The sequence below is a fragment of the Perissodus microlepis genome, chromosome 14 (assembly GCF_051167445.1).
Source record: "Perissodus microlepis isolate ML-2025 ecotype Zambia chromosome 14, ASM5116744v1, whole genome shotgun sequence".
Lineage (NCBI taxonomy): Eukaryota > Metazoa > Chordata > Actinopteri > Cichliformes > Cichlidae > Perissodus > Perissodus microlepis.
The window spans coordinates 24757901-24782154 of record NC_140474.1 but is presented as its reverse complement, the minus strand read 5'-3'; the positions used below and the strand labels follow the sequence as shown (position 1 = coordinate 24782154).

Genomic DNA, 24254 nt, shown 5'->3' with positions numbered 1-24254 from the left:
CAAGCAGTCATTCACTTTCAAAGTAAAAGTTGTGCCTTAAATCTGCAAACAACAAATTTCAAAAGGCACACCTTTTACTTTAAAGGCAAAGTTTCTCTGTTTCTGGTTTGTGTCACACTTCTTCAAGTTACCACCTCAAAGTCAGCAACTTCCAACAACCACTTGCTGACCGGTTAGGGAATACACATTATTTCTCAGTGAATGGAGTGCCCCAGGGCTCACCAACCGGTTTGTAGGCTTGACTGACTGGGACCTAAGAGGGAAAGTAACAGCCAGGTGCCAATAATCAAATGTACTTGAACAAATGAACAACCATGGCCTGTTTAGAAGTATTGCCAGGAGAAAGCCTCTTCTCTCTAAAAAGAGCATGGCACCACCGCTTACTTTTACAAAGTTTATCCAAACAAATCTCGAGACTTGAATGTCAACAATGTCCTTTGGACATATGAGACCAAAGTGGAGATGTTTGGCCATAATGCACAGCACCTCGTTTGGAGAAAAACAAACACAGAGCGAACATATCAGCACAAACACCTCATATCAACTATCAAGAAGAGTAGTGGAGACGTGACGACCACAGGAACTGGTCCCCTGTCTTAGTCAATCACAAACTCCTCTGTATACCAAAGTATTCTAGAGTCAAATGTGAGGCCGTCTGTCTGAGCTAAAGTTTGGCTGAAACTGGGTCATAAACAGGACAAAGATCCCATGGACAGCAGCAACTCTACAACAGGATGACTAAAAAAGAAAATAATCAAGGTGTTGCAATGGCCCAGTCAAAGTCCAGGCCTCAGCCTGACTGAAATGCTGGTGAGGGACCTTAAGAGAGCTGTGCATAAACAAATGCCAGCAAACCTCAAAGAACTGAAAAGAAGACTGGACCAAAATTCCTCCACAATGACGTGAGAGGCTGATGAAGTCATACAGATTACTTCCAGTTATTATTGCTAAAATTTGTTCTACAAGCTACCAAGTCCTATGAAAACTTGAATTTGATGCATAGTGAGTACTAAATTCCCTACTTTGAAAAGAGTTACTACTCACAAAGAACTCAGGAAGAAATTTACCCATAAACTGAAAGTTTTACAAAAAGCTGGTGCAAGCAGATCCTGGTCTTACATTTCTAGAGGCCACAAAGTCGCAGAGAGAAAACAAACAAAGACAGACACACAGGGAAGTAAAATGGCCAAAAGAGAAAGGAAAAAGTTGACAGATGGCAAATTACAAAAGAGAACACAAGAACGATGGATGTACTCTGCGAAGCACATGCTCTGTCCTCTTATCTGCAATTTCAGAATAATCTGTCTGCTTGCCATCTGTTCAGATTTCTTTCTCATAATACAGTGAATGAAAGATGAGATATAAAGGGGGGCAAAATTGAAAAGGACAACCACAAAAGCTTGATATTGTGAACAAAGGCTTTAAGAACTGCATGCATTTTGCTCCTATTTATGTAATGGAATTTGATGTGTACAACACTCGTGTTCACCTAACACCTATGCACCTTCTGCTGAAGCTGGGACCTGTCTCGCTGACACTGTAGAAGCATGAACTGGCTCTTCTCCCTGTCCACTGTCAGCTCTAGGTCCATCTCCCGGCGAAGCTTCTCCATCTGCTCCCTCAGGTGCAATGAACTCTGGGATCTTTGCTCTTCTAGGGCAGTCAGCTACAGAATTAAAGCCAAACACACACAAAAAAAACATTTACACAAGACCAGCCTACATATGTTTATTCTTGCATACAATAATGACAACAGCACTGCACTTGCACAACAGCAAAGCTAATTAAAACAGAAAGAGACTTTGTCATTGAGACAAAGAACATCCTCAGGCTGGTCTCTGATTCAGACCAAGTGTGGCGTTCTTCATCATATAAACAGGAAGGAGGAACGTCACGCAAGGCTTTGTCAGCTTTGTCAGTGCAAAAAAAGAAAAGAAAGAAAAAGCTCGAGACACAGAAAATAATAAAAGTGGTGTTATCAAACAGCTGGGTAAAAAATATTTGTACACCATCAAGATGTCTGGCCAGCAAACCCCACACAAAGTTGTGTTTAATTCCTCTGTGGTTTCCCTTGATTCTTATTTGCCTCTGTACTACTAAATTTCTAATATCTTATAAAACACTTTGACAAACGCTGTATTGTTCCATGCTGTGTTGCAGCTCAGTGGTGATGCAAGCTCAAAACAGAAACAATGTCCTAACTCCTTTCACACTATGTGAGAGGAACGCTTTGTTAGAGTGTGTTACAATGATAGCAGTGTGACTGGCCTTGTCACAATGCTGTTGCAGTCCAAAAAAGAACTGTTGGGACATAAAACACCAGCTTTCAGAGCGGGGGCCAAAGTTGCATGCGACATATTTTTAGTCCGGCTTGGCCAAGGCCACCTTGTTTTCTTTCCACCAGCAAAGAGATCAGACAACGTGTGCACCAGCGCCAGGGACTGGGACCATTGTGATTTTGTATGTGTTTATCTGGTGCATGTGTCTGTGTGCATTTTTGCCTTCAAGTGCAAGAAAAATAGTGGCTGTGGGTGTCAGAGAGAAAAAAAAAGGGCAGATTGGCGTGTGAAAATGTGTGTATTTGACCTTGTGCGTGCATGCATATTATGGTTTTGGTTTGTTGAACTGTATGAGAGACTAAGATTGCGTGTGTTGGATGAAATGAGAAAACACCACTTCCTCTTTGCTGGCTGAATGTACGTGTGAAGAGCATGGATGGTTTGTATGTGTATATCCTTTTGTGAGCGAGTGTATGTGTGTGTGTATGTACACAGCTGTCGTTTGTATTTAAAAAGCGCACCAGAGTGGCCGCTTCCTTTTCATGGGTATAAATTCATGTGAAATCAGGAAGCCCAGAATGAACAATAACCCATATGGATGTGTGTGTTTGTGTGTGTTTGTAAGTATTTTAGTCCAAATAAAGTATGAGTCAATGTCTTCACATCTATGTGTATTTGTGGTGTGTGTGTTCCAGTGTTATATTTGTGCCCGGCACTTAGGATTAGGAGTACAATGCCTAAAGCAATTCTGTAATTATTTTAAATGATTAATTTTAAATTGACAGCCTAGATACAGCTGGTGGTTTGTACACCACAGTAGATTAAAGTCAAATAATCTATATATGATTGAAGTGGAGGCTTTTAGTTTTAATTCTAGGGATTTGGGAATTTGCATTAAGACTTTATTAATTTATTAAGACATACACAGCCCCCCATGTTCAAGGGTTCAAAATTAATTAGACAAAGTAATATAATTTTAAATATAGGGATTGTTTTTAATACTTGGAAGGTTAATCTTTGGCCCGTCAATGATTGTGTCCTGATGTCCCGATGTCAGGACTGTACTGCAGCCACGCCGAGTAACTTAAAAGCCACGCTTGATGGGTTAAGATCAGAAACCATTTCCTTATGTTGAGAAACTCGTGGGTTGTTTTCGCAGTATGCTTTGAGTCATCATATTACTTGTACTGTGAAGCACTGTCTGTCAGTTTTGCAGCATTTGGCTGAATCTGAGTGGAGAGTATGGCCCTGTATACTTCAGAAATTATTCTATTAGCACTCGCATTATCAATAAACACTAGTGACCTAGTTCCACTGGCAGGGGCACATAACATGACTCCATCATGTTTGACAGATGATACGATGTTTTTCTTCTTCTCCATTCTTTGCTGTTTGACCTCATCTTGGTTTCATCGGTACAAAGAATGTTTTCCAGAGCTGTGCAGCCTCTTTCAGATGTTTTCTAGTAAAGTCTAATCTGGCCCTCTTGCTCTTAAGTCTAACCAGTGGTTTGCACCTTGCTGTAAACTCGCTGTATTTTCATTCACAGGATGTCTCTTGATTGTAGACGGTGGCAATGACACTACTACCTCTTTTAGGTGTGTTCTTGATTTGGTTTGCAGCTGTTTTTCTTAATAACAGAAATAATTCTGTCATCATGCACTTTAGTCATCTTCTGTGGTCTTTCTGACCTTCTTGATGTTGCTGAGCTGCTCAGTGCATTAATTCATTTTAAGAATGAACCAGATTGTTGATTTAGTCCCTTCTAAAGCTTTTTCTCTCTCTGACAGGGTTAGCTGAAAAGCTATAAAAATGTAACACTTTGAGTCAAGTATAGATATTATACCTGCTTTATTTTTCATAAAATAACCAGGGAACAGGCCTCACCTTGCCTTGAAACTGCTTGCCAGTCAATTGCCAATTGTCTATCTTGAGTGGTTTTCTGAATAAACACCTTTTCAACATGCTCTGTAATGACTGAACAAGGCTCTCCAAAGGCAACCTGCAACTTTACAAGCATTCTGGTTTCACCGTAGGCCTTTGCTGTAAGATCGGTTAATCAATACATAACAACAACACTGATTTCTTCCTGCCGAGCCTACGTGAAAACTATTTTTGTCTAGTAATTTTCTGCTGTTAGTCAGCCTAGCAAAAACAGATTGTCCGTGCACTCTCCGTTCAGCTCCTTAACAGATGTGCCTCTGACAGACAGACAGATGGCTCTAACGAGAGAAATGGCTGACGGGAGGGCGGAGTCTTTATGGACTGAACAGAGAGAACACTTCAGCAGCATTATAAATTGCTTTTAATATAACTTTAGAGTAAGGCAACCTGTTTAGTCAGCTCTGTCATACTGTTTCTCTCTGATTGCTGCAAGCAGATTTCTTCAAGACTAAGATTTCTGTGATGCGATTTCTGGGGTTAAATGTGTTTTAAGGGTGTAGAAGACCTGAGGTAGTGATGGAGATGTGTATACGTCAAGTCAAACATGCTTCTTTGAATTCTTGTTATGGCTCTCGAGCAAAGTTGCAGTGCTATTAACTGTGCATCCGTATTTTCTCATATAAACATTAATCAGCATAAGCAAAAAAGAAAGAAACGAGACAGAAAGCAGCTTAATTTCCTTATTTTTTCTGGTGAAATGCCCTCTTTGTTGTGACACACAGCAAAACCTCAGTGACTTTTTCCGCCAGACAGGCAGACAGTGCACTGTTTGACTAATAAAAGGCAGATTGGTTTTGTGTGCATGCGTGTTTGTGTGTTCAATTTATCTGGTGTTAAACAGACTGGTGGTCCTGGTGTCTTGTAATGTTGTCCACATTGTGTGAGTCGGGATTCTCCCTATTAGACTCCTCTGAACTGTGACAACAGCTTGGACGCTCTCCTAAACGTCTGTTTACTTCAGCACTCGGGAACTGAATGTCTGACATCAGTAAACTGATGCACTCATTTCATCATACAAAATTAAAACAATGCATTGTACAAATTACACCGCTAGTCATCCGCTGCTGACAATGCGTCTAGGATGGTGTTTATTTTACAGGACTGGTATTAATCTTTCTTCCACATAATTCAGCTGCACCGTGTTCATGTAAATGCTTGACCACGTCAAAATGATCTTAAGATGCCAGGCTGCTCAGGGCGCTCTGCAGTGCAAGCATTTGAAAGGAGACAAATGGGGCATTTTTGGAAAATAAATGGTGGAATAAATAAAAATCTGCTTAAAACCCCCCCAAAACTGGATGACTACACAAACTGGCTTAGTGCATACCTGCTGAACATATTCTTTATTGCTGTGTATCAGTATTTAAAGGATTATTGTTCATACTGATAAAGACTTACCTTTGTGGCCAGCTGCTGAGTGAAGTCTTCCTCCATCATATTAAGGGCTCTGCCATGAGATTCTAGCATAACATCCCTGCAAACACGCACAGTTCACTCATTAAAAATATCCTGCCTTGCAATAAAAACAATCTACTGCACATGTGATACAATTTTTCTCCCTTTTATGTAAATAGGGCAACATTAAACAAGCATCCACTTGGGAGACAACATATCATCAGTTCAACTGCAGCCCTAGGACAAGATAACTCCTTTCCTTACTCGATACAGCAGAAATAGCATCTGTTTGTAAAACCAGACTGTAGTGACAAAAATTTGACCAACTGTCTGAGACCAAATAATGCACTCACAGTCCCTGGCTGCTTTTGACTTTAACAAAGACTCCCCCTGCCCACTGCGTAAATGAAAAAACAAAATACACACATAAACCATCTACAGCCCACATACCACAGACATGCTAAAGACATAAAAGCTCAAAAATTGTCTGTGTGAAGTCTAAGAAAGAAAGACAGTGTGGGAGATGAAGCGGAGACAGCTAGAAAGGGTAAACCTCATTGATTTGTTGATCTTGTGTCCAAATATTATATGTCACTTCAGCAGCTGGTCTGCCTGATAAGATGTGAAGGAGCATAAATTCAAGGCCACAGTGAGACAAGCTGAGCTTTTTTTCCCTTCTTTTTTTTTTCTTGCAAATGTTTATACAGAGTAATTTGTAGAAAAGGCTCACTGAGAGAACCGGAGCAACATCAAGGCTTAGAAACTAAAACCAAACAAAAAGCAGTGATCCTGTAGACACATATGAGTATTGAATTGTCATTAACTGGCTGTGTGCAGGAAGGTGAGGACCTAAATGCAAAACTCACAGGGGCGGGACGTGAACTCAAAAACACAGCTTTATTGCTGGGAAAAAAGGCAAAACGGTACAAATCTAAACAGGGAAAATACATAACTAATCACACGGGGAGGCACACAAGGAGACACGACAAAGGACTGAGGGAGACGCGGACATGAATACACAGAAAGATAACGAGGGACGTGGGAGCACACAAGGAACGCAGCTGACACGAATAATCATAACTAGACGGGGCAGGACCAAACACAACACGACCTACACTGACGGGAGACTATCAAAGTAAAACAGGAAGTACACTGAGACGCAGGCTGGAGGGGGAGAGAGAGCACAGACATGACGGGCTGGGGAAACATGGAATAAAACACGAGGGGAAACGAGGCACAAGAACTCACAGATACACAGAGGGAGACGCGAGGGGAAATCCATGCTGACCAGAAGAACCTAGGAACCATAGGATACAAGAGAACTCAAAAATAACACAGAACGATCAAAAATGCACGAAAATTCAAAACACTGGTCAAAATGGCATAAAACATAAATCATATCAATAACATCAAGCATGCTGTCACACATTCACACACACTCAAACACACACACAAAGTGGCATGAGAACTCATGCATGTGTAACAGAGATTAACAAAGTGTCTCATGCATGTAAACGGCATCATCGGGCAAAGAAAAGTCTTGTACGATGGCTGTGTGTAGAAGCACGCACACAGACGACTCTGTGCATATCTGATTGTGGAGTAGACGAACTACAGTATAATAATAAAGAGCAACAGCTATATTCCATCTCTTCCTGCTCGGGCCAGACACAATATTATTCACTCCACTGGGTCTGGCTAATCGCATCAGCCTACTCACCACACACACACACACACACACACACACACACACACACACACACACACACACACACACACACACACACACACACACACACACACACAATGAAGCATAAAAATAGATGCAGACTCTTGGGTGTGTGTGTGTAGGAGATTTCATTCTGCTGTGATGGGCCATCGGAGTGTAATCGCCAAACAGCACAACTGAATTCTGTATATCAATAAATCATGTTCAGTTCCTTCTAATGATTTCTCCTTATTGAACTGAACTGTGTAAAGTCACAAATGTTAAGAATAAGATATATGATATTTGTAATCCACATACAACACCCACTGAAGCACTTTAATTCCTAAGAAGAACCCAGAGCTCAACAGCCTCTTGGTTTGGGTCAATAATTACATAAATGTAATCATATAAATCTTCGATCAGTAGTTGTGCTTGTTTGAATGTGAAGAACAAGAAAGCCTTTGTTGTGAGCAATGGTGAGAGCTAATTACAGTCAAGTCAGGTCCATTATTTGCTGGACAAAAACAGAGTTTTGCTGTTTTGCCTCTGTACACCACCACAGTGGATATTAAACCAAAAAATAAGGAGTGTGACTGAAGTGCGGTTTACAAAAATGCTGAGTGTTTAGGAATTACAGTCATCGTTTATACACAGTGCCCCACTGTCAAAGGGTCAAAGGTAACTGGACATCTGACACAGTTTCATGGCCTTGGTATTTCATGACGAATGATGCAGATAAAATATCTTTAGATAATTCAAAGTGTTGAATTAGTATTTTAGAGTATTTCACCGAGACCCAAAGAGATGTCAGTGCAAGTGAGGGAGGCTATCATTAGGCTGAAAAAACAAAATAAACCTGTCAGACAGAAACTTTAGGAAAAAACAACAATCAGGTTCATTTTTTAAAAAGAATGAATTCTCTGAGCAGCTCAGCATCACCAAAAGGCCTAAAAGACCAGAAGACTAAAGTGGATGATGACAAAATTATTTCCATGAGTAAGAAAAACAACTTCACAACTTCTAGAAAAGTCAATACGATGCACGAGGAGGCAGGAATGTCACTGTCAGAGTTTACAGGTAAGAGAAATTTACAAGGTGCAAACCCCTGATTACACTCAATAACAAAAAGGTCAGATTAGACTTTACCAAACATCTAAAGGAGCCTGAATCGGGTCACCAGTGTTTTTTGATGATATGAGTGCTGATAGAAAGAGCAGAAGGAAGTGTGACATGTACAGGGCTGTACTCTCTGCTCAGGTTCAGCCAAATGCTGCAAAACTGACTGGGCAGGACTTCACGATATGAATGAATAATGACTCAAATCATGTTGCAAAAGCAACCCAAGAGTTTCTCAAGGCAAAGACATGCCAATGGCCAAGTCAGTCACCTGATCTCCCCTCATTAGAGCAGCTTTTCAGTTATTAAATACAAAACTGAATTAAGAGAGCAGCTGAAGGTTGTTGCTGTAAAAGTCTAGAAGAGCATCTCAAGGTAGGAAACACAGCATTTGGTGATGAAAATTGGTCGTAGACTTCAATTATCTTTAAGCCTTCGCATGAAAAATGAAAGGACTGCTAAAGGTCAGCATTCAGTCACATCATAATTGAACAGAGAGAAAAACTGTGTGTTTGTCCAATAAATTAAGAAACCAAGTGCAGATTAAGTTATATTTCTAGCAAATGATCCATCAGTTGGTCGTTTCAGCGTCGCTGCAGCGCTCTGGGCAGCAGTGACAAGGCAGTCATATTTCAAACAGCTTAAATACCGTTAATCTAATCAAAGCATATTCCTGGTGTCAGTTTAAATGTTCGCTGACTGATAACTGACTGAGAAGCAAGGATTGGTGTCATTTGTCCATGCTGCTTACATGCAACTGCTTAGAGAAGTACATTTCATTGCATACTCAGTATATTGAGAAAAGGACTTTTTTTTGCCTGTTCTGAGTATGTGTGTTTTCTAAAGCACAGAGCCTGCAGATGTTTTTCAGTTCAGCTGGTGAAGACGAAGAACCCTCCAAGTTAGGATCTGACAGTTTCATGAAGCTGAAGACTTAATATGTGAGAAACTGCTGATGCATACAATATTTGTGTATGTCTTTATGTGAGTGTTTTCAGCAGCGTGTGCATGTGTTTCACTGTCAGATATAATTCCCCTCTGATTATCAAATAAGTAGACCCCCGCAGCTATGCAGTGTATCAGACCTTTTAAATTTGCAGTGAGTGCGTGTGTGTGTGTGTGTGTGTGTGTGTGTTGGCATGTGTGACCCCCTGGGAAGCGTGAGCGTGCAAGTTCAGCCCTCAGAAGGAGGTCTCGGGGGATTACAGGGAGGAATGATGGGAAAATCCGGGAACACTCTCTCGTTCACTCACACGCCAGGCTGCTTTTAAGGACAGGCAAATGTGTTTTTGTGCAGAGTGTGTGTGTGTGTGTGTGTGTGTGTGTGTGTGTGTGTGTGTGTGTGTGTGTGTGTGTGTGTGTGTGTGTGTGTGCATGTGTGTGAGCGGCTGTGTGCAGCGGGTGCTGCCTCATCAAAAGGCACACTCTATTTGCCTACTTCTGCTGATAAAATCTGTGTGCACACACACAGACAAAGAAATTAAACTGTCCGCACATCACAAAGGCAATTTCCACTTTTTTTTCCCTTTTTTTTTTGCGTGTTTGTGAATAAACAAAGTGGATCAACAGCTAACACAAATCTCTGCTGACATAATACATCCTCAGGGACACCACTCTCCACCTGGAAAGATGATGAAGAGTTCAAAGGCGAGAATCTTCCCACACTCACACACACTTTCAAAGCTTTCGAGCTTTCAAAGCACAAATGGGCTGCCTTGTAAATAAAAAATTGACATAAATTTACAGCAATAGCAATTTATGAACGGTTAATAAAAAAAAAAAGGAGGGAGAGCCATAATAAAAGTCAAGAACCAGACAAGGATGATATAATACTTTCCACCCAAGAAAACAGTGAGAAGATCAAGAGTACACCAAGAGACGAGCTTAAAAAAAAACACGACAGTGAGAGAGAAGGGTAAACACAGATGAAGGCGATATCTTAGATGTGTGGTTGAAATAAATCTCCTCTATTCTTTTATTAGCCTATATAAGAAAAGCCAGAGGCGTTAAAACCGCTTCTCTGTGGGGCTAGAAAGAGTTCGCTCTCGAGTTCATATTTGTCACGAAAACTCTGCAGCTTGAAACCACTGGAAACAAGCCCTCACCCATTTATGGATGAGGAAGCACACGGATACTCCTGACCTCTCTTGACTTTTAAATCTTTCACTCTGAACCCGCTTTCTGCCACTTTTTCTTTCCTCCTTCTCCCTCCACTTTTCCTCTCCGCTCCGTCTCTCTCTTTTAAACTTTGTGTCAGTTAGACTGAATCAAGGGCACACTGTCAAGTTTCGTGTGTGTGTGAGTGTATGAGAGTGTGTAGATTGTGTGCGGCCCCTGTGACCCATGCTGTGTGCATGCGAAAGCCAGACAGTGTGTGAAGTAACCACCGAAACCACAGTCACAGTCTCCATCCCTCCTCCCTGAAATACTCCTAGCCTCCTACCTCCCTCTCTCTTTCACTCTCCTTTCCTACTTTCTATCCTCACTTTCTCCATAATTTGTTCTCCTTTTTCCTGCCTCCTTCTGCTCTCTTCACCGTCCCTCTGTACTGACCTTCTTGTCCATCCCTGCAATTTCACCACCCCCTCAATCTTACTCTGGCCTGGGGAAAATTTTGCCTGCCGGCTGCTAAGATTGCCCTTTCACTGTCACTTCACAACTGCTTTTCATCGGCAGCTATTTAAAGAGCTGCCGTTCCGAGTTAACGTAGAGATGATGGGGTGAATTATCCTCGCTGCTGCGACTGAGTAGTAGCAGTAATTTGGCTGTCTTTATTACACAGCTGCCACTTTTACTTTCAATCTTGTTTTTTAGTCCTTTTTCACATATGCTCACTAAATGGCTTTGCATGTACCATAAAGCATAAATAAAGTACCTATAGTTTCTCTACTGTACTACTACATGTAGTGTAGGCTGCTCTGAGCGGTCAGTAAGAATAGAAAAGAGATATATATTAAAGATGATTTGAATCCTTACAAGCAGACCAAGGATTATTACATAGTAAACTAGTAAACTAGCAAGCACAGCCTGTGGCTCAGGTGGTACAGCAGGCTATCTACCAATCAGATGGTCAATCTCTCCTTGGGCCAGAGTGAACCTCAAGTTGCTTTCGAGGCATCCATGTGAATGTTAGATAAAATAAATGAGTTGGCTAGATAGATACACGTGTGTTTGGGTGAATGATACTTGCTCTAAAGAGGACGCTGAGCACAGAACTACGACGAGTGTTTCTGCTCAAATCAGGCAATAAAAGTGCTGGAAGGGGATAATGTGCAGCACATACTGTAGAGAGGAATGTGTGCCTGTGGGTGTGTGTCAACAGGGGATAAAGCTGGACCCAGGTAGCGCTCTAAGTGGAAGCACAGACGGAGTGGTGATAAGACAGATGCTGCAGATGTGTAGCAAAAGTCTGCAATGTGAAAAGGGTGAGAAAGACCAGAGAACTGCGTGTCCTTTCATGGGTCGCTGGAGGTCGGTGGAGGTGGTTAAGTTGTCTGCAGCAAGAAAAAAAATAAAGGGCTTTTGTTTCACGACATTTCACCAGCAGCCACAGAGAGGGTGAATCTGTGTCTGTGTGAGTCATGAAACTTTACAGGTGTGAAGATGAAAAATGCTACAGTATACCACCCGAGCTATGGGGCCCTATGTCTCCTTCCCACGCCCCTGTCCCACAATTGTCTTAATTTTTTGTGTATCTGTAACTCCTAAAATTCGTTGCTTTTTCTCCACACTGTGTCTCTGTTACAAACTCTGATAAGATTGAATTACTGCTGTTTGTTTCACTGGCAGCACTTTTATAGATCAAAGTTAGCACCTATGCTGCAAAATGATGAAGTACAGAATAGAACAGAAGTCACAGTCATCACCTTTCTTTCTTCAGCTCTCTTGTTTCCTGCTCTGTATTCTCCAGAGCTCTCCTTAGTTGTGTCACTTCCTCTGCAGCTGCAAAGTACTTCCGGTTCATCTGCTCCTCTCTCTGACCGCAAGACAACAGCTGCTTCTGCATGGCATCACATCTCTGTTGGCATGACAACCACCTCTCATGTTTCTCCTCCAGCTCCACTTGTAACCTATGAAAAAGACACATAAGATGAGCGTGCACACATGGCAAGGTTTGCTTTTCAACTCTGTACTGACAGGTCAACCGGTCTGTGTAAGCACCAAGGACAGTCTGTTAGATAAGAGAGAAGCCGTTCATTCTCCAACCTTATCAGACTTCCAAAAGTCAGGAATCCAGCAGGTGAGAAAAAACTGGGATTTTTAAAGTTCATTGGGCCTCATTTACTAACAGTGTGTATACACAAATCTATGATTTATCAATATTTTTGGCTATGAATTTGTTCGTACTTTAGGAACAAATTTATAAGTTACCTGACCGTGCGTACGAACAAATACCAGTGGCTGGAATTTAAACACAAGTCTAAGCCTACTACTACTACTGCTACTAATAACAACAATAATCAATCTGATTATTATTAGTGCCTTTTGGACATTATATACAGCTGTCTAAAACACTGTGTTCATGACTACAAAAGCAGGCATGTAAAGAAAATAAATACTACAGCTGAGGGAAAGCATAGCCACGCTATGGAGGAAGCTCATTTGCGCCACTTGTATCCACAATCCCATTCTTTTGGCTCGTGACCATGGGTGCAGGTGGGGACGTAGATCGACGAGCTTCATGTTTACACTCAGCTCTGTCTTCAACTCAATAGACTGGTGCAACGCCCACATAACTGCAAACGTACATATTCCATTACCTCTTATCATATCTTAAATGTTATTATCTTCCATTAAAAAGGACTTCAATCATTGCCAGATGTCATCACTCAGAGTCTAATTTCTTGGCACTGTGCTATGGGTCCTCAATTTCATATGAGGAGTTTCTATTCGGGGCTGACAGATCACGTCTTCCTTGTCCTTTGTGCAGGGTAAGAACGTTTCCATGCACCAATTAGAAAATGATGTTTTCTCCTTTATTAGTTTTAATCTTTTAACTTTATGCACATTGCATCAAGCAAAAATTCAATTATATGCAACATTCTCTGACTGGAGGAAATTTGTTTACCATTTAAACCTATTTTCTGCATTCTCCAGCATATAAAATAAAATACTTTGTGTTTACACTCGCTCTTTCAAATAGATGCAAGTAAAACACAGCAAAAAAGAAATAAAATCAAAGATTCAACAGCACTAAGTCCTGTCGCTGTTAAATCTATCTTCACCTGTTTAGCAGGAGCGGTCATGTCAGTGGGGAGATCCGGGTGTCTCTCTGTGAATTTCACATTCCCGTAGCAGCGTGCTCGGTGCTCGCTCAGATTTTAAGTTAAATCTTTCGCTGTAAAAATAAGTTTTCTTCCCGCAGACAGTTAAAAAGCAGACACTAATGTTTTTGTCACCTTTCACAGAATCAAACTCAAAGTAATGTCAGTACTTTCAAGCTTTAAGCACTGCATGGCCGTTCTCTCCCCCACACTCCAGATTATCCATTGTTGTTCTTCACACGTCTGTTGCTGCCACGGACGTCGCACGCTCGTACGTCATTGTCATGAGACACTCTCACAAACAAAATCACGGTTTAGCAACGCAGTAACGCAGCGTGCTTACGGGAGAGTAACAGTAATCTAATTACTTTTTTGCAATAGTAATCCTTTGCTTTACTGGTTACTTGAAAAAAGTAATCAGATTACCGTACCCATCTCTGGTCCAGAGTACCAAATTTACTTGACTGTTCATTCATGAAAAAACACAGGAGAAAAATAATGAACGGGCAGGTGCATTATCTACGTTGGTCATAGATCTCGATGCTTTATTAGGAGGCAGACAAGCAGGATCAAGTGTTTTTGAGAAAACAGAGATTGAGATGGGCTGACAAAGAGAAACAGAGCTCCAAAGTGGTGTCAAACACAGAAAGATATGGATTCTCTTGTCTGTTCTCGCTTTTATCTGCTTTAAAGGAACATATTAAAGGAAATTGCAGGGACATTCAAATAAACCTATTTCAAACCACCTGAAGCAAGCGTAACTGGACAGATTCACAGATTGAAGTTCAATTTCGAAATCAGTACCTGCAGCGTTAGAAAGCAGGCACTCATTGGTTTCCCTGCAGAAGCCAAAGTGTTTTGACCAGATAAACATTGTCTTTTGGTACCTATGGTCTCCATTTTTGGGGCAGTTTAGTAAATTGCTGTCTCCTGTTACATTTTCAGGTATGGGGGGATGTTTCTTCAATCTCTCATCCTTCTAAAATAGCTTCCACCAGCCCCAGCGGAGCGCCGCTTTATGTTGAGCCATATAGGAGCCAGAGGGATAGATCAGAGGCTTCAGTGTGGGAGGGGAAATAAATCGACGGTGTAATTGAACGCATCAAGCTGCCAGCATCTTAGAACGGGAATACCAGCAAATACCATGTGAAAAAATACACACCCTACATTTATCGCCTGCATGGAAAGACGAGAGGCCTTGTGGGTATACACATGTGGGTTGTGTGAGTGTGACACACATGTGTGTTAGTGTGACGGACTACTGTTTTACCTCGGCATAGCTACAGTACAGTATGTCTACGGATGCGTGTGTGTGTGTGTGTGTGAAACGTGATTCCACGGCAACTAAGAAGTGCTTCCATCTGTCATGCCAGCCTCACACGGGCTTTGGCTGTGTCGCCGGCACTTTATGGAGCCTAAGATCTCCACAAATGATCCAAGAGCCAACAGTTATACAGCCACCTCTCTTTGGGAGGAAGGAGATGGAGCACAGGAAGAGAATAATTGGAGAAGAATGAGTGGGATGAGAGTTGTGGTTGTGGGAACGTTGGAGTGACTGAGAATTTATCGGCACGGAGCGTGGAGAAACAGAAAGAGGAGCAAACCTGAGGAGCTTTCCTCTGTGTTCCTTTTCAGAGTCTTCTAGCTGGGACAGCTGCTCCTCACTCCGTCTCTTCTGCTCTCTGGAGACAAAAAGCACATGGCACAGGTGATCATTTCCACCATTTGTCGAGTAAATACATTTATGACCAATTTATGAGCATAGATCTAATATAGCAAGCATTAACTCCCATATCCACAGTTCACATTCAGCCAGGAAATCCATATTCCCTGGGTATGTTTTTTACAATCTCGAGTGTCACTGTAGAGTACTTGAGCAAGATGCCAAATCAATACAGCTGCTATTCTGCGCACTCCTTGACTTGAATCTCCATGTGGAAGAAGCCAAGCTTAACAATGAATCCTCCCTCTGGGATCAGCAAAAGTTCAAGCATACTGTAACTCTTCGAGCTCAAAAAAGTGCTGCTGTCTGTCAGTTTGCAACTAAATTGAGTTGCTTTGTTGTGATTCTATTGTAAAAAAAAATTTAGATGGTGTTTTTTAGATCACCTCTTGTTCTATGGGCAGCTGCTGCCTCTTCTCAAGAAAGTAAATCGGCTTTAATTCTAATAGTGCGTGCCATGACAGTGTGTGATACCCCTACCTTCCGTGCATACACATACACAGACACACACATACTTTACCCTAACCCCCCTAACCCTGCCGGCTTCTCAGTCTAATCCCTCTCTGGCGGCATGATCAGTTAATGTGTTTGGGTGTATGTGTGCGTGCCAGTATGTTTTCGGCCGTCTAGCCCTGTGACCTTGCAAACACACGCAACGAGGATATAGACTGAGAAGGCCTGCATGTCTGAGCTCAGAGGGAGACGGCCTGTTTTCACTTCCAGTGAGACAGATTTAGCTTTTTTTCCCCCTGACAAACACTTTGGAATTATTTGTACATTTCAACAAAAGTGGATTCACAGCCGGAGCAGCTCCTCACTCTATAAGTTCTGTAATCTGCATTTCATGAGAGATTTGATTGCTTTTTAGTAACAGTACAAGCTCTAAAAGCAACATGAAATATGTCTAAATGCTTTGCACAAACACCTGAATCAGAATGCGCAGGCCTAAACCAACTGTAATTTCAGCAAAGTTTTAAAAGTGTGGCTTTAGCCTGACCTTTCTGATTATTTGTCAAGCCAATGCTTGGGGACTAACAACTCTGACCCTGCAAAAATGGCAGCTTTCCCCCTGAGATGTACGTCTAAAACTATATAAAAAAAAAAGAAAAGAAAAGAAAAGGCAACACAGTAATGGCAGCTAATGCAAGACAACCACATTAAATCCATGCCGGAGAGATGAGTTCAGGGTGACACGTAAGGTGTGAATGTGATAGCAGCCAGTGAAAGTATGCGAATGTTAGTCACAGACAGAAGCACAAATACAGACACATAATGAGAGTAACACTCGCAGCTGTCTGGCTCCAGTTATCAGCCTCCCGCTCTTTGTACCTTCTATCACACACACATCTCCATCCCATTCTCTCGCTCGCTTGCTCTTTTTTTTTCTTAACCTTCTTTTCCTCCCGGGCATCTACCGATGATTTGGAACAGACCTCCTGCATTCTTTCTATTCAGCTACAGCATAATACAATTCATACTTTACAAACCACTATGCCTTGTCCCTCTCTCTCTCCCTCCCTTTGTGTTTTCAAGGTCAGAGATGACATGATATCTTCATGATATCTATCTCACAATATCTTACTCTCAACTGCTGTTTCCGTTCTTTCTATTCTTTATCTCCCGGTCTCCTGTTCCTGACTCTTTTTCCTCTGAGGTGAAAAGGGCCTTTGAGGGAGAGAAGGATGACTGAGAGAGTGAGAGTAAGACAAAGTAAAACGGTGGTCGGTGGTGTTTTCTTTGTGACTTTGCAGGCTTCAGAGTGCAGTCAAGTGCACAGTGCTCCGGGAGAGCGCTGGCGGACTTTGGGCACATTTGTGGCTACAGGCATGTGGTGCACACAGTGTGCACATGGAAACAAAGTGAGAGTCAGAAGAATCTATTATAACATATTATCAGTAGATGTGTCAGAAGCAGGTTACAATCACAACATGAGGATTCCAGGAAAGTTCCTCCAGGGGAGGGGAGATGGGTTCAGAATAAAAAGAACAAAATCCCTTAATTGTCTTTCCCACTGAGTGGACTGAGTTATGTCACTATCGGTAAACCCTGCACGAACTTAAAAAGAGGCGAAAAAGCTTCCTGGTTGTGCAAGATTTAATGAAGGTAACCACAGCAGATGTGGCATGCGCAATCACAGCCTGACAGCACGTAGCATTCAGATCAGAGCCGTCACATGTTTGCAGGCTTCAGCTGGATGACTGATGGTAAAAGGAATCACATTAATATTCGCCCGTCCTTTGTGGCCACATTTCTTTCCCCTGCGTAATTAGATGTGTCACACAGTTCAGGAATGCCTCGTAAAAGTGAAGCAGACCAGGAAAATATTCGAGTGACCAAAACTGCGCACGGTTTGCTGCCGATCGGGCCTGAAGCAGGACAGGTGGCAGTCAGTGGAGGATGTGGTGAATCGCAACACCAAAACTGAAATGCTGACTCAGAGTGGTGGTGTTCTTGGCAACCGGTCACAGGAAAGCAGACACTTGCAACGTTAGGGAAATGCATTTATTTTTGTGGTGCGTGCTTACAAAAGAGTGAGATTTCTTTTGAATTTGAAAAGGGAAGAGGAAAGAAAAAAAAAGTCTTCTTTCTCAAAGGGCTGTGGCTGATTTTTATCTAGCATGTGATAAACAGCAGAGTGTGGTGAGGGTGGAAAAAAAAGACAGAAAAAAATCTGTTTCTGTGTCACGGACAAAAAGAACTCGTGGGAAACGGGGCATCCTGAGAGCAGTCGCTATACTACTGCCAATAACCACACAGACATATGACATAATGCACACACACTGGCTTTAATGCACACACATGCAGGCACACACATACACAGGGCAGCTAGCGTGCATCATCCTTATGAAAACAAGCTGTTTCACATCAATCACATCAATCCTTTGCTCTTTCTCTCTTGACCTTCACTCATTTCACCAACCACTCTTTCATCTTTCCTCTCGTGCTCCATGCGTCCTATCCCATCTTTCATCTAACCCCCTCTTCCAACTAATCCATCCTTTTAACCGGGCCTGCGTCTGCGTTGGATGAGCCATGTGTTCGTCCTCTGATGAAAGGACGAGCTCGGTGTCTCCTGCCAATCAGAAAGCAGCAGGACTCTTCCCAACACCTCTTCCAAACGACTCATCCAGAGATATAGGCGGAGGTTTGTGAAGCTCTCTGTGATGCACCGACAAATGCTGACAGATGATACATAGCCAGTAGCGTGAGTCATAAATCAGATTAATAAAAGTTAATCCACACAAGGAGCAGAGTTTGCATGCACAGTTTATTATAAATTAGCGTTATTTTTGGATGAAAGGAAGGTTATAAAAGTATCCTAAAAGTCTGTAAGTCACTTTGTTTGCAAATGAGAGAACAAGCTGCCCTTGGCTGGTCAGAATGCACAGCCAAGATCAAAAAAACATTCCACAGCTGTGGACTGTCCTCAAATATGTGTGTTTCCAAAGCAACCAGATAGTGCCACAGAAGCAAAACAGGTGTGGATGTCTGATTGAGGTGTGCGTCAAAGGTTGGGGAGTTGTCATGGCGATGGCTTTTACACACAGATTATTATTTTTTTGCTCTTAAATATCAAGAGTGAATCGAGGGTCCAACATGCTCTGGAGACGTGAAGATACAAGTTGAGACTAAAAGGATTCAGGATGCACAGAGACGCCCATAAACTCCCACAAAACAGCGACTGTGGGCATTTTAGTCAGCGTCAAGCGGACAGTGAAAGGAAGGTCGACTCAGACGTCCCATCTGGACCTCAGTCTTGACCTCGGCTGACTGTCTGCCACACACGAAACAGAGTAATCACTCCCTTGTGCTCATTGTTTTTTCTAACCAGCGACATTCGTTCAAGTAGAGCACAAATCTGTGGCACACCCATGCAGTGTTTAACAACTTGTTTAGAACATGCAAACCACACAGCAGTTAAAATCAGCTGTTATATTTATGCATCGGGATTTAAATTAATAAAACTGAAAAATATTCTCTATTGCACTTTCTTATAATACTTACTTAATAACAAAATCGGCAGCATTAGTAATAATAACATTATTTATGAATGAATATAACTTGTTTGGGTTTTTTTTTTAACACTTTGGCACTTTTTTAAGCAAAGCAAGATGAATTTTTATCAAGACTAACACAATTATTCCTGAATTAACTGACGTAACGTTTACTCAATATTACACTTAAGGCACTTTGTACTTTTATTCGAGAAGCACTTCATTTGATTTCCAGGTAAAAAAAGATTAAAGCAGGAAATATGATACCAAGATACAAAAATAAATATACCCAGTTTTGATAAATATTCAAGCAAATTTACAAAACATGTTCAGACAGTTGATGCGCCAAACTGGCCTACAGCTACCATTGTAATTGACAACAGTGAGGAACTGCTCAGATACCTACATGTCAGCCCCTGTTTCTCTGTCATCATCTCCATACACACCCTTTATCATGCAATAAAGTCTTAGGCTTGAACATATTTGCCTGATCCTCCTCAACTAACTCATCATGCAACATGGCCTTAAGGCTGATTCTCCCTGTAGCATTCTATCTCCATATGTCAGGTCGCGTCAGACTGCAAACCTCGCCTCCGTCATCTCTGTCTCTGCATTCATCCCTGTGTTAGATGGATGTGCACGTTCCACATGCGTGGCCACAAAGTCAAATTAAGGTTGGGTACATGCAAGCATGCAGAGGCGTGAGCAGTTTTTATGGCAAGAAAGAGGGCAGCGGGTCAGATGGAATTAGCTTAAAAATAAAACACAAAAGTACAGAATGAGAACGATCTGTTTCATGCAAAAGCAGTCGAAGAGAAGAGGACACGGACATGGAAAGAAACACAGGAAAACTATTATTTGTGCACCACAGTAAACTGTTTGCTTTCTTCAGTTTCACTGAAGAAATATAATATTCTTTGCGATTGATTGCAAACAGACTTGTAACTGGGGACCAGTATCTAAGCAGGTTTTTAATTCTAAATACGCACCAGTGAAATCAGTGAATGTTAACCTTGAATTATATTCACACTGCTGTGTACAGTGCAGTGCAAAAGTCTTGAACCGCAATGAGCAATAGTTCTCCAGGCTTTCTGAAGATGATCCTTCCTTTTTGTGTGTTTGGGGTTTTCTTATGCACATGATACGTGTTTCACAGACCCACACGCTACAGAATAATTATGAATTAATTCCACAATCTCAATCATTCTGCATATATTACATTCAGTACCATCAGTAATGTTTCTAAATCCGATTAGCATTGAATAAATCCTGAAGCACAGTGAATTTATTTGCATCATTTATTGTAAAGTTTGCTCCTGTTGGAGGAAGATGAGGTTTCTCTTGTCCAGGCTGAAGTGAAGAAGCAGCAGAGTCCTTCTTCTGGAAAACCTGAAGTGCTTCTTCTTTTTCAGGCACTTTTCCTGTAGACTTTTGTTCTGTGCTATGAGATTTGTCATCTCAATAATAAGTTCTTTGTGTTGTAACTCAAATTTTCCCCAGCCCTTTAATTTTTCGTGATTTTTTCATGCTTTTCTTGGAGTTCTTACTGTTTTTCTTCTTGAACTTTCTTATCCTCATGCATGTTGTGGTTTGTTTGTTGTACCTTGTCTTGGATGCCCAGAAACTCTTGATGTCTCCTCTGCAGTTCTTGAAGTGTAGACTGGATAGTTTATGTTTTTTCTCTTGTCGTCACTTCTTCTCTTGCATTTCAGTGTTTATGTACTGTGCTTTGTTATATAGTCCTTTCAAATTGGTATTTTTGCTCACCATTGCTTGGATTTTACTCTGAATTTCTGTGCATCTTTTCTCCTGTTCTTGTTTCGTATCCTTAATTTCATTGTTTTTGTCCTTTGCTTTGTAAATAATGGTAATTCTGTATTTTTCTTCTTGAAGTCTTGGAGAACATGTTGCATTTCTCTTTGTGTTTCTTCCAGTTGTACCTTGTCTTTCAGCAGTTGTGCATTTCTTCGGAGCGCTTCATTAAACATCACTTGAAGCCCTTCCTTTTGTTTCTTCATGTTCTGGAGCTTGCACTGTATCTCTTTGTGTTTTTCTTGAAGCTTGAACTGCAGGTCTTTGTATTTAGTTTCCTGCTCTTCTTTCTCTTTTAGCAGCTTTGTATTTCTCTGGAGCGCTATACTAAACATCATTCGCAGGCCCTCATTTTTTTCTCCATATCTTGGAGCTTGCACTGCGTCTCTTGGTTTATTGTCTCCATGTTTTGGACTTTGCACTGCATTTCTCTGTGATTCTCCTCCACTTGAGTTTTCTCCTCTTGCATTGTTTATTTAACCTTTTCTCAGGTGTTGTTTTTCTTTGATACAATGCTGAAATGCTCTCCTGAGGACTTCAAAATCATCACACTGAGGAACACTGGGGTGATCTCTTTGTCGTGGGTGGTGTTTTTTCTGACATTTTGGTACCTTGATACAATGCCTCTGCAACGGAGCTAATCTAACCAATTGTTTAAGACAGAAGACCTTCCAGAATCAAGTTTCCAATTCTGAAAGCCTCTTATCAAGTCTCATCAAGTTACTTAAAACTTGGTTACTTCTTCACTCATTTACAGTCTAGTCCTCACTAAACGCTCCATTAAAAAAATCAGAATTTTATGGCAATTATTTCATGGTTCGAGCTTTAAAGAGCTAGCGAAATGTAAAGAAATGAGCACACACATGAATTCCACTCCACCACCCACCTGATAAGCTCGTGTAACTGAAGACAGCAGCACAAACCTGCCCCAAAAACACACAACGGATTTTTGTCACAACGGGAAAAAGAAGAAACATTAGTGAATAATTTTTCGAGGGTTAAAAAAGGTAATCGATGGGAACATTTGACCTGCAGTGAGCAGTTAAAGTGTGCATGTGAAAACACTGTTCGTGCTTGATGAAACGTCGCTGCCAAGTCACGGCTTATCAAACAGCTGTAAAAAGACATTTTACCACAGCAATAAATGTCATCCTCCTGCTGGGAAGAAAAAGACTGATGTTCCTGAACACATCCTCGTGGGACTCATGAGGGTTTGAGAAATTATTAATTTTAACCGAACATCCTGCTCCATTTTGTTGCGTATCTTTATCTTTAAGGCTAAAGGCAGGAAGCAAAAAGCTCTGTGAAGTTTTACAAAGGGATGCAAATGTTTCTTTTTGTTGTCCAATTTACACAGCTGCATGTGTGTATGTTCTATTTATACACATGTGGCTTATGGCAGAACTTGTCAAACATGGCAATAAAACACCTGCAAAGAAGAAGTGCCATTTCACTGAATGCGAAACTGAAACATGGTTATCTCAGATCTGGAATCACGAACAGAACAAACACGAATAAACAGCAACAGAATGACTGAGGCTGTCAACTCAGTGGCAGAAGTGGAAAGCCCGTCGACAGCAGGATGGCCGGCAACTGTTCCTTTATCCAAGAGCTAAACACTCATGAGCTGGAAAACATTAGCCAAGGTGAAATTCGGTGGACTGGTCATTTTAGTAAACAGACTGAATTTTAATAAAACATGTAATTAAAGCAGACATATTGTACTCGTTTTTAGTTCCATATCCTGGGACTTTGGAGAGTTCCTTATTTCTCCCACACTGGTCCCAGCCCCTCAGTCTAGCCCCTGTCTGAAACAAGCTCCTCTACTGTTAATCTATAATTTTACTTTCAATGTAATATAGAGAGACACAATATTAACCACAAATCCAGAAAAACGCATTATATAAATGTTATAAATTTCCATATTATTGTGAGAAAAAAGTATTGTTCTCCAAGCAAAACATGACTTCATCCTTGGTGGAGAAACCCTTGTTGACGAGCACAGCGATAAGATGTTTCTTGTAGTTGGTCGCCAGGTTTGCACACATCTTTTAGCCCACTCCTCACAGAAACTCTCTAAAACCTTTAGGTTTCTTGGCTGACAACTGAAATCTTCAACTCCCTCCACAGATCTTCTACAGGACTGAGGTCTGGAGACTGGCTAGGCCACTCCATGACCTTAAGTGCTTCTTCTTTAGCCACTCCTTTGTTGCCTTGTTGGGATGTCTCCGGTTACTGTCACGCTGAAAGAAAGCCTCTTCCATGACCCATTTCGAGTGCTCTCAGGGAGGCGAGGAGGTTCCTATACAAGATTTTATTGAACATGATTCCAGAAGCACAGGTGAATCTGCAAAAGGAAAATATGCTGCTGCAGGTCTGTACCGCTCTCCACCACACACGGGCAGCTTTATGGAAATCGCAGACAGATATCATTCATAACACTGAGAACACTGCAACAGAATTAACGGAGCGGGCAAATGTTTTGCCTGATATAACTGGAAAAGATGCCAAACAAAAAAACTCGGGCACACCTTATTTCATAATCTAGACTTAAATGCTCGTAAACACAGCCACCTTTCGTTAGGAACATCAATTGAACCAACGCACAATATAACAACCACAGCTATTCACAATCCTCTAGTTCCCACATAGCAAGCAGGTCTGGCCCAGATCTGGTATCAAGCCGGCACTGCTGGCTGACTTCTGGCATGGTAAGTGGTAGGGCTGGGCCATATCATACCGTTCACGGTAATACTGGTATAATGTTGGGCAACGATAGAAAAATGGAATATGGGTAAAACGCGCATGCGCAGTGCCTTTGTTTTCATACGCACACGGGCGGAAAAAGCATGGCGGCGAAAGCAGATCGTTGAATGAAACGGATAAACCAGAATTGGTTTGTAAAAATACTGCAACTTCAGTGGTGTACTCAGATACACAACAAAGCACTATTTTTGGTAGAGCATGCTAGCGGGCCGTCGTTATTACCGTGTTTTTTGGAAAATACGGCACACTTAA

At 41.6% G+C, this 24254-nt stretch overlaps 1 protein-coding gene across 1 annotated transcript in view; it reads right to left on the bottom strand.

Moving 5' to 3' along the window:
• Positions 1-24254, bottom strand: part of lekr1 (Leucine-, glutamate- and lysine-rich protein 1) — a 91597-nt gene that overhangs the window by 11724 nt on the left and 55619 nt on the right. The window contains exons 7-10 of the mRNA XM_084949892.1: positions 15311-15388; positions 12309-12512; positions 5622-5697; positions 1505-1666 (exon numbers count right to left, since the gene is read on the bottom strand). Of these exons, the coding sequence (XP_084806018.1) occupies positions 1505-1666; positions 5622-5697; positions 12309-12512; positions 15311-15388 (520 nt within the window). The remainder of the gene's footprint in view (positions 1-1504; positions 1667-5621; positions 5698-12308; positions 12513-15310; positions 15389-24254) is intronic.